At 35.2% G+C, this 11,579-nt stretch overlaps 1 protein-coding gene across 1 annotated transcript in view; it reads right to left on the bottom strand.

The window, feature by feature from the left end:
- Nucleotides 1-11,579, bottom strand: part of LOC101357748 (tudor domain-containing protein 3) — a 140,301-nt gene that overhangs the window by 90,444 nt on the left and 38,278 nt on the right. Inside the window, exons 5-6 of the mRNA XM_023741123.1 lie at nucleotides 2,854-2,925; nucleotides 261-410 (exon numbers count right to left, since the gene is read on the bottom strand). Coding sequence (XP_023596891.1) covers nucleotides 261-410; nucleotides 2,854-2,925 — 222 coding nt within the window. The remainder of the gene's footprint in view (nucleotides 1-260; nucleotides 411-2,853; nucleotides 2,926-11,579) is intronic.

The following is an 11,579-nucleotide window of genomic DNA, read 5'->3' on the forward strand; positions in this document are numbered from 1 at the left end:
GGTGACAAAAGGGTGGATTACTAGCAAGAATAACTTACTGGAACTGCCAAGATGATTTCAGAAAAAGAACATCTGACTGAAATGTGTAAGCTTAAGATCCTATAAGGTGGCAGGGCATTTTCTAATTATGGTATTTGCAAGAACAACAATGTCAAGGTTTGTTGAATTAGTTATGTGAAAAGAAAGTAATGATTATGAGTAATCCACATGGAATACAATGATGAGAAATAAGAGAAACTTGTAATGATTAAGTATCTTACTTCTTTGCTCTTTGCAACTTCTGCAATAGCAGCAGTCCTTTGCTTTTCAAATTCATCATTATCATTTGAAGGTTTGACAGGCATTGTAACTTGCAACGTCTTTCTTCGATCAAGTTCTCTGCTATCCACTTGGACATGAGATACACACTTCTGGTAACAGTAAATAAAAATAAATCAATTCAGTAGTTCTAAAAAGATCCATGTTTTTCATTAGAAAGTAATACTTTTTCAGAAGAAATATTTATACTTCTCACAACAGGTAAGAGCCCACCAAAAATACAAATCTATCCCACAGATTTAAAAATAAAAGGAAAAAAACTGATTAATGTAACTTAAATAAATATAACTGGCAAATACAATTAAAGCTATACAAAAATGTGGCCATCTAACATTTGACATACATTTAAAATACATATCTAGCCAAGTGCTCTAAGTTACATTTTAGGATACAATGACTTGAAATAATTTTAGATTTTAAGCAGTCTAGATTAGCACACAAGAGGTAAATTCCATTTTTTAATTAAGAGTCTAATTTCCACACTATATGAGGACTGGGTATATCATTACTTTAACATATAATAGAATCTCTCTGAACTTATAAGTCAAAAGGTTAAAAACATGCCCTCTCCCTCATCAAGCTGCAGGGATTTTTATTTTCAGTTCCATAAGATAAATTAAGAAAGGCAGTTACTGCCGAAAACTAAGGTCTTCATTCTAATCCTAATAGTAAAAAATCAAATAACATAAGCCTCTTCTCAACTCATTAACTTAAAAAAAAAAAAGGAAAACATCTCCTCAAATTAATATACTATCCAAATATACAGTAACACCTGTTAGAGCCGGAACTCAATGAGACTGCCTTATTTTTCTGGGTCTCGAAAGTTTCCGCCTTTGACAGGGTGCAGTCTTACCACTTTTCTATTGCTCTATTTAGTGGAAAATACTTGACTTTTCCTTTTCTGACAGGTTTCCACCTTACACAGGTTCCAGCTTTTGCAGGTTTTACTGCAGAGATTTTCAACAAATATAAATATATCCTATTGATACAACTACCATTATCTATCAGTAACCCATGTACAGGGCTAAGATAGGCTGAATAGGAATTTTTCAGAATGGACTTTATAAACAAATAACACTATTGAACTACACGTTTATTACATGTCCTAACCCCTAAAAAAGCCACAAAATGCATTTCAAATTCTTGAAAATAATTAGACCATGATACTTTTGTGGGGTGAAAAAAAAGCTGATTAAATATCTTAAGCCATTTATGAAAGAGAAATATCATCAGAATGTTTAAGGAGAAAATAATTTCCTAAAAATTTATCATCTATTATTTCTCCAATATATATTAATAGAATTTTTGCGCTGTGTTCATTTTGAGGGTTTTTATTACTCTGTGAGAAGTGAGAACATCATCAACTCAGATCATACCATATCTTTTTATCTTGACTACTTCTTGTTTTAAAATCCAGTAAAAATCGGCATATTTTTAAAATACATTCAAAATAGCCATAATGCAAGTATGATCTTAAATTAAATTTGAGTAGGCACTAGCAAAAGTTTTTTCAAGAGAATTTTGGTCAAATGCTCCTATGACTTATCATCTCAATAACTTAGATATCTGATACTCATACCAAAAATAAAAATGCCTGCTGTAGGGATGTGGGCATTTACTTTCTACCTGTCATGTCCCCATCTCATGTTCACTCTGAGCCAGCACTCTCAAAGGAAAACGAACAGCAAACGGAAGACACATTATCAATAACTAAATTTTGGTAGCAAATCAAGAGGCAAAGAGCAAGCAGCTTCAGGGATTATTCTCAGATCTTCAGGGATAAAGCAAGGAGGGGCTGGAGGAAATTGCTGACGATGCAAGTTGATGCAGAGCACAACCAAGGAGACACAAGATATCAGCCAGCTGAGGAGCTACCTCAAGGGAGCACTTTGCAACAAGGGTGGGAGGTTGAAAAATAGGGAATAAATAAGCAGAAAACTTTTAGCTTATGTGGGAAAACAGTCAAGGCTGTTGTGGTTGAATAGAAAATGCCAACTGGAAATAACATTAAGTCCCTGACTGAGATGAGAATTTAAATCCGGAGAGAAGAACAGAATGTTGGAAGGGACAGCTGGGACAGGAGGCCCGCCTAATGTGCCATCCCTCCCTTTATTTAGTCTTTATTTAATTGTGTCTTTATTTTATTGTCACTTTTATTTATGTCTTATCCCACTATACCACTTTTCTTTTCTCTCTCTTTTGTTTTTACCGAAGAAAATGAGAAACTATAGCATATTTTAGTCTTCTTACTTTTGAATTTCTCTCTCAACACCCTCATTGTATCTTAATTGGTTGAAAATTGCTCTTCAGGGGTAGCTCTTAATTGCTTCTATCCTTCAGTCGATAGCTCTTGAGAAGAATATACACCAACAATTAATTACAGTAAAATTATTATATTCCTTGTACTTACTATATTTCCATATAACTCCCATGACTCCTGAATGAACAATTTGGCACAAAACTAAACACAACTTGAATACAAATGAAAAACATTTTTTCTGATTAAAATTCATCTCCCAATATTGAAGTGATTACCTGTCCAAAAGGCACAAAAGGAGGTGGTCCACCTTCAGTCCCAATATTGCTTCTATTATGTTTTGATAAGCTCTGTGAGAAAAGTGAGTCATTAAAACAAAGATTATACATAGAAATATATTTACAACATGTACAACATACTCGGGAGCCTGGTTGCACAGTAGTTAAGAGCTCGGCTGCTAACCAAAAGGTCAGCAGTTCTAATTCATCAGCTGCTCCTTAGAAACCCTATGGGGCAGTACTCCTCTGTCCTATAAAGTCACTATGAGTTGGAATCGACTCGATGGCAAATGGGTTTGGTTTTAGTGTGGTATAACATACCAGGAATCTACTTCCTTTAGTAGATTTTTATAAGAAACGGGGAAAAAAGCCTACTACAAATTATTTCAAATTCCGTAAGATATCTGATTCCTAACTTCATTAATTACGTAAAGGTTCCCCCCCATCCTCCCTTACCAAACACACATTTGCATGCAGTTTTCAGAAATATTTATCAAGCTATGTTCCAAAAGAAGCAAACAGAGTTAAAAAACAAACAAAGCCTCCTCAACAAGAAGTCAATTCAAAGATAACAAATTTTAGTAACAAGAATTTCACTTTAAAGCTATTAAAACTATAACCTGACAGACAAATATTATGTGGTTATTAATGTTCAAACCTGGAAATTATCTTTAAAATAAAATGTTTGTATATACAATCTAATAGTAAACACACACTGAAAAAGGAGATTTCTAATTGTTATAGTTTATAATATAAAGATTACTTTCAACTACAATAAAATATCCTTAATAGAGTATTATGTTTTTGTTTAAAACAATAAGATTAAATATTTCATTGTTCATCAATAAAAATACGCTTCCAAAACCCACTAATTTTAGTATTTTCCCCCTAACTCTTAATTTTAGGATTGGAGAGATATTAATGTATTATAAAAATGGGGAAAAAAAATCTTCTTAGCAAATGCAATTTCTGATATAAAGTCCCTCGGAAGGACTACTTTCAGTCACCTATTCCCCTTCTATGTTTTGTTTTTGAGGAGTTAACATATATATCATGTTTTAAGCACTAGTTGTTCAACACAATTTTAATCCTTTGTGCATTTTTAACAATTATCATTACGGAAAATGTTACGTTTAAAATAGGATATAAATTATTAGCTAAAAAATAAAGTTAAAAAAATCACCGTGTGCACTTCCAAGCATATAGCAGAGTTCCTACATTATGGAAAAACTGTTATGTAATTTCTGAACATGATATGAAGAGTAGTACATGACTAAAGACAACAATGGCATTCGGTTTATTAAGCAAAGAACAATTTAAACTACATACGAATACCACATTTCTTTACAATCTGTATATATGATATTAACCTGATTTCTTTTTAAATCAGTATATACATAAAATTACATGGGAGCCCTTTCCTCAATTTTAATTTAGATATAAGAAAAAGATTATTCAACAGCTATAAAATCTAAAAACCACTGCCATCGAGTCTATTCTGACTCATGAAGACCCCATGTTTCAGAGTAGAACTGAGCATATGGTTTTCAAAGGCTGTTACCTTTTGGAAGCAGACTGCAGGCCTTTCTTCCTAGATGCCTCTGGGTGGATTTAAACCACTAGGCTTTCAGTTAATAGTCGAGTGCTTAACCGATTGCACCACTCAGAGACTCCTAACTAGCTACAAACTGTTTTAATTTATATTATAACTTCTTAAAAAGAATCACACAAGTTACCAGTAATACCATTTTTCAACATGTTATACAATTAAAAAGATTCTATAGGACTTCTACTTCATAGCTCCCCTGACGAAGGTATAAGAACCACACTTAACCTGCCTCTATAAACAACTAGACATCTGGACAACATATAAGAAACAGCTGTTTTAAGACATAGGAAAACAGTACAGGACTGTGATTCCTGAGAGAAAGGAAAACACAAAGTGGGCTCTGGCTTTCTGCTTGGAGGCATGATACAGACAGAAAGCACAGATAGCTAAATTGAGGACACAGATAACATAGTGAAGAAGGCTGAGGGAACTGGAAGTGGCGTGGCAGAGTTTCCTAAACAGAAACCTTTACAATAAGGCGCTCCTAAAAGCTGTATGGGAGTTTCCTTGAGAACTAAATTGAGCAAAAAAAACAACATGGAGTTGTAAAGTGAAGGATTCCCATAACACCCACAGTAAAGAGACATTCCAGCTCTGACCACCCAGAGTGAAGAGTTCTTGGTGATCATTCAGAGGACTGAGTCGAGATCCAGGGGGCTAAATGATATTTCGGGTAAAGTCTACTCAAAACACCTCTTCCAAAGCTTGAACACATGCCTTGAAGAGATCAAACTGACCTACCACATACAAGTACCTTATTGCTTACCAAAGCTAAATCCTACATTTGCTGTCAAAAATTGAATTGTGTCCTCCAAAAATGTGTATCAACTTGGCTAGTCCATGATTCCCAGTATCGTGTGATTGTCCACCATTTTGTTACTTGATGTGGTTTTCCTATGTGTTGTAAATCCTATCTCTATGATATCAATGAGGTGAGATTAGCGGCAGTTATGTTAATGAGGAAGGACTCAATCTACAAGATTAGGTTGTGTCTTAAGTCAAACTCTTCTGAGATATAAAAGAGACAATCTAAGAGAGACATGGGGACCTCATACCACCAAGAAAGTAGTTCCAGGAGCAGAGTGTATCCTTTGGACCCGGGTTCCCTGCATACAGAAGCTCCTAAACCAGGGGAAGGTTGATGACAAGGACTTTCCTCCAGAGCTGACAGAGTGAGAAAGCCTTCCCCTGAAGCTGATGGCCTGAATTCAGACTTCTAGCCTCCTAGACTGTGAAAGAATAAATTTCTCTTTGTTAAAGCCATCCATCTGTGGTATTTCTGTTATAGCAGCACTACATGACTAAAATACTTGGTAAAGGAAGATAACAAAATCTAGACACTCAACAATAACCTACATCACAATGTCACAAAAATCTACTAGGCATGCTAAAAAAGACGAAAGTAAAACCTACAAAAGCCAGAACTTGCATAAGGTGGAAATCTGTCATAGGAGGAAAATTCGAATATTTTCCACTAATAGAGGTTGACAGAAAAGTGGTAAGACTACACCCTGTCAAAGGCGGAAAACTCGCGAGATCTGGAAAAACAAGGCAGTCCCATCGAGTTCTGACTCTCAAAGGTTTCACTGTAATATTACTGAAGGTAGATGGTGAAAAGTTAAAAAAGTATATTTTAAACCCTAGATAAACCACCTAAACACAAAACAAAATGAACAAAAAAGACATATAGCTGATAAGCTAATTAAACAGATAATACAGAATCATAAAAAAATGCAATTCATTTACAAAAAGGGAAGAAAAATAGGAAGAAAAAAACAGATGAGACAAAGAAAAGAAACACCAAGATAGTAGATCAGGAATAAGACAAGGATGTCACCTCTCTCCACATTTATTTAACAATATACTGGAGGTTCCAGCCAAGCAATTAGGCAAGAAAAAGAAATACAAGGTATTCAGATTAGAAAAGAAGCAAAACTATCTCTATTTGCAGATGACACGATCTTATATATAGAAAATCCTAGTGATCCACAAAAAAAACCATGTTAATAAATAAGTTAAGCAAAGTTGCAGCATATAGCTCAATTACAAAAATCAACTGTATTTCTATACATTAACAATGAACAATCCAAAAATAAAACTAAGAAAACAATTACAATAGTTATAAATAATCCAAAAACAAAATTTTACAATAGTATCAAAAAGAATAAAATACTTAGGAATGAATTTAACAAAAGAAGTGCAAAACCTACACATTGAAAACTGCACAACTTCACTGAAAGAAATTAAAGAAGATCTAAATAAATGAAAAGACATCTCATGTTCATGGATTGGAAGACTAAAAATTGTTAAAATGGCAGTACCCCCAAAATTCTATGTAATCCCTATAAAAAACGAAGTTCCCTTTTTAGCAGAAAGTGAAAAGCTGATTCTAAAATTCATGTGAAAATACAAGTGACCCAAAATAATCAAAACAATCTTGGAAAAAGAAGAACAAAGTTGGAAGACTTACACTCCTGATTTCAATCAATAATCAAGACAAAATAGCAATGACATAAGGATAGACATACAGATTAATGAAATCGAACTGAGAATTCAGAAAGAAACTTACATGTATGATCAGTTTATTTTCAACAAGGGGGCCAAGACAATTCATGAGAAAATAACAGTCTTATCAACAATTGGTGCAAGGACAACTGGATATCCACATACAAAAAAATTAGGTTGGACCTCTACTTTAGAACATACACAAAAATTAACTCAATATGGATCAAGACCTAAATGTAAGATTAAAATTATAAGATTCTTGGAGAAAACATAGGTGTAAATCTTCATGACCTTGGATTAGGCAATGGTTTCTTAGTATGACACCAAAAACACAAGCAAAAAAAAGAAAAAAACTGATAAACTGGATTTCAGCAAAATTAAAAACTTTGTTGCTTCAAAGGACATCAAGAAAGGGAAAAGACAACCCACAGAATATGGGAAAATATCTGCAAATTTGTATATCTGAAGAGGGGCTTGTATCTAGAATATAAAAGGAACTCCTACAACTCAATAACAAAAAGACAAATAACCCAATTTAAAAAAGAACAAAAAAATATGAATAGACATTACTCCCCAAAAGATATACAAACGGCCAGTAAGCACATAAAAAGATGCTCAACATCATTAGTCATTAAAGAACTACAACTCAAAACATGGTGGGATACCACCTTCACATCCAGCAAGTGAACTATAATCAAAAACACAGACAATACCAAGTGACCAAGTGTTGTCAAGAATGTAGAGAAATTAGAGCCCTCATACCTTGCCAGTGGAAACGTAAAATGATGCAGTTGCTTTGAAAAACTGTTTGGCAGTTCCTTAAAAGGTTAAATACGGAGTAACCAATGTACCACCAATTCCACTCCTAGATGCATACCAAAAAGATGTGAAAATATGTGTACACAAAAACTTCTACACAAATGTTCATATCGCATTATTTATAAGAGCCTGAAAATGGGAACATCCCAACTGTCTATCAACTGATGAATGAATAAATAAAGTATGGTACATCCATACAATGGAATATTATTCATCAGTAAAAAGGAATGAAGTATTGATGCATGCCACAACATGGATGAACCATGAAAATACTGTGCGAAGTGAAAGAAGTCAGTCACATTTCTCTTATATGAAATGTCCAGGATAGGCAAATTTATAGAGACAAAAATTAGTGATTGCCTAAGACTAGGTGTTTAGAAAAATCAAAACGTGACTGTTAATGGTACAGATATTTTTTGTGGGGTGATAAAAATATTCTAAAATTGATTGTGATGATTGTCACACAACTCTGTGAATATACTATAAACCATTGACTTGTATAATTTAAACCTGTGAATTATATGGTATGGAAATTATTTCTCAATGAAACTGTTACCAGAAAACACAAATTATCTAAACACTAGCTAAACGACTGAGACTGTTAGTGTGAACAAAAAAGCTAGGCCTCATTATATGTTATCTACATGAAATCCACTTTAAATATAAAGACAACGAGAACTTAAAATAAAAAGAATAGAAAAATAATACATATCTTTCAAACACTAAGAATAAGGAAGATATACCTCCAAACACAGAAACAGCCATGCTATTATTATCATACAAATTAGAATTCAAAGAAGGAATATTACCAGAGACAGAGGAATATTTCATAAAGACAAAGTGGAAGTTCATTACAAAGCTAGAATATACCTAAACGTGTAAGCCCCCATTAAGAGATCTTCAAAATACATGAAGCAAAAAATAATAAAGACAAAAGAAAAAATAAACAAAATCACATTACAGTGAGGAATTTCAATCTTTCTCTCTCAGTAATTAAGGGAGTAAAAAAATCAGGATTTAGAAGAACTGAACAATACTATCAGCCAATTTAACCTAACTTACATTATACAACACTCCATCCAACAACAGAATATACATAGTTTTCCAGTGTATAGGGAACATTCACCAAGACAGACTTTGCGTTGGACAAAAAAACCAAGCCTTAAAAAATTCAAAAGGATTCAAATCCTAAGAATAAATTTCTCAAACCACAAAAGAATTAAATCATAAAACTAAACAGCAACAAAAAAAACCTGTTCCCATCAAGTCAATTTAAATAAGTCTAAAGATATCTGAAATTTCAGAAGTATTGGGAAATGAAACAAAACATTTCTAAATAATTCATGGATTAAAGAAAACATTATCAAAAGAAAAATTAAAAATATTTTGGACTGAATGAAAATGAAAATACAACATTAAAATTTGTATGATGTAGCTAAATAATGTTTAGAAAAGGAATTTATAGTTTTAAATACTTGTACTAAAAAGGAACTGTCTAAACTCAATATGAGATACATCATTTTGAGCAAAGGTGTTAGGTTTTGAAATTCACTAACATCAAAAATTATATGGCCTACAAATAAGAGGCACAGTTTGTATTCCATTAACAAATAAATATTATAGTATTATGTAGTATTCTTAAGAAGAAATCTTTTACTAGCTACCTTGCTTCCTAGATAAGACAAAGACTACAGTTAGTATCTAGTAAATGAAACTCAGAAAATGATGACCATGTGCTCAGCTGTGCAGTAAATGTAGTAAAGGCATGACATCACATTCTATCACAGTTAGGATGACCCCCAACTGTACTGAGTTCAAGCTTCCACATGTTGTCTGAAGACATCTTGAGAGCCTGTGTCAAATGTCTGTCTGAAATTCATATGCAATATATGCCTAGATTTTTTTTTCCTAAACCACCAATCTAATAACCCTATTGAGGAAAACAAAAACCAGATCACTAACAAATTCTCTAAGTGTTCACTAAATAAACTAACAAAAAAAAAAAAAAAACCCCATTGCCATTGAGTTGATTCCGACTCATAGCGAACCTATATGGCAGAGCAGAACTGCCCCATGAGGTTTCCAAGGAGCGGCTGGTGGATTCAGACTGCTGACCTTTTTGGTTTAGCAGCCAAGCTCTTAACCACTGAGCCAACAGGGCCCCAAAATGTTCACTAGACACATTTAAAATAATCTGTTCTAGACTCATAATAACAACTTCAAGAGTCACTATTAGTCTAATTGGCAGAATTCGACTTATTTTAAAAATCAAATTAATATTTGTACCCTTCAGTGTTCTGAAGTCTCTTCCATTCTGTTCCACTCCATTAGCAGAGTAGCTAGAAATTCATATCTCAAGCAGTTATCTGTTTCTGTCACATCTCAAATAAATAATTGAAAACCTGCCTCAGACTCTGGAAAAATTACTAACAATTTTTTGTTTAGAGGTCTATTTTCATTCTTATAAAAAGATGAAAATTTAACAATTTATGGATTTAGCAATTAATGCTCACTGAAGAAAAATAAGTAGCCTGATTTTTTTTTATCAACATCATGGTTAGAAGTCTGAAAAAGGAATTCCTGTAAAAATAACTTTTTCTTTTTACCCTCATAATATTAAACTATTCTTAAAAAGAGATATAAAGAAGCAGCTGATTTCAGATGCAACAGGCCAGAAAATAATTCCCCTAGTTCTTGTAAAAAGACAAGCTGAGAGGTGGGGACGAGATGGCAGAGTAGTTAGACGCTTGCAGTGGACCCTCTTACAACAAAGACCCGAAAAAACAAGTGAATCGATTATATATGGCAATCCGAGAGCCCTGAACATCAAAGGCAGAGTTGAGGAACCGGACTAAGTGGCACGGGGAGAGAGAGATGGTTCAGAATCAGCGAGTAGTTGCCAGACCTGACCCCACAAGGGCCTGAGCCCTTCAGGCCTGATCAGCTACAGGGAGGCAGGCAAGCAGCACTGCTCAGGAGGCGTGTTTTCCACACTGGCAGAGACCCAGCACCAGAGAGTCTACATGGCCACCCAGAACCAGTGAGAAGCAGCCCTGGATTGGCGAAAGATAAGTAATTGCATACGGCCTACTGTGCAGATCAAAAACACCCCCCTTAGGGAAAAACCTCTCTCCCACTTACTTTCCCACTCCCTGCTCTGCAATGAGTCCCGGACCGGCTTCAGCAACTGCCGAGAGCCCTGGGTCGGAAGTAGGATCCATCACACGCCCTGAGCCATTCTCCCTGCCTTGGAGAGTGAACAAATTAACAAACGGGAAAAAATAAACTGCCAGCTCCCCTAGGCCAGGAACCCAGGGTAAGCACAGCTCCTTTGCCTAGGCACAGGAATAAGGTGTCCACAGATTTTGAGTGTCTTTCCCCCTGCATAGACTTGTGTGGGCCCATCTCAACAGCGTAGGCCCTCATTACCACAGTGTAACAGGGTATATACCTGAAGTCTAACTTCAACTGTTTCAGCTGTGAAGTGGCAGGCTCTTGACATTGGACACTGCTCTGCCCATTAAACAGGGTCTTCACCTACCCACGTCAGGGGCCTGAGGACTGGTGGCTCCACCCATGCCACCTAGCCACCTGCAATAGGGGCCCATGAATAAGACGTGCTCCCCAGTCCTTACACCCAACAGCATTAGGTGTTCATAGTCTGGCTGCAAAACCCACCCAACTACGCACTCTAGGAAACAGGGACACACCTTCCTCCTGGACACTTGGGGGTGGCTGTCAGCCCCCTGCCTTGCTCAGAGTGTGTCCCCCTGCTGCAGCCAGATGCCTGTGC

This window comes from Trichechus manatus, unplaced genomic scaffold (assembly GCF_000243295.1).
Source record: "Trichechus manatus latirostris isolate Lorelei unplaced genomic scaffold, TriManLat1.0 scaffold00173, whole genome shotgun sequence".
Lineage (NCBI taxonomy): Eukaryota > Metazoa > Chordata > Mammalia > Sirenia > Trichechidae > Trichechus > Trichechus manatus.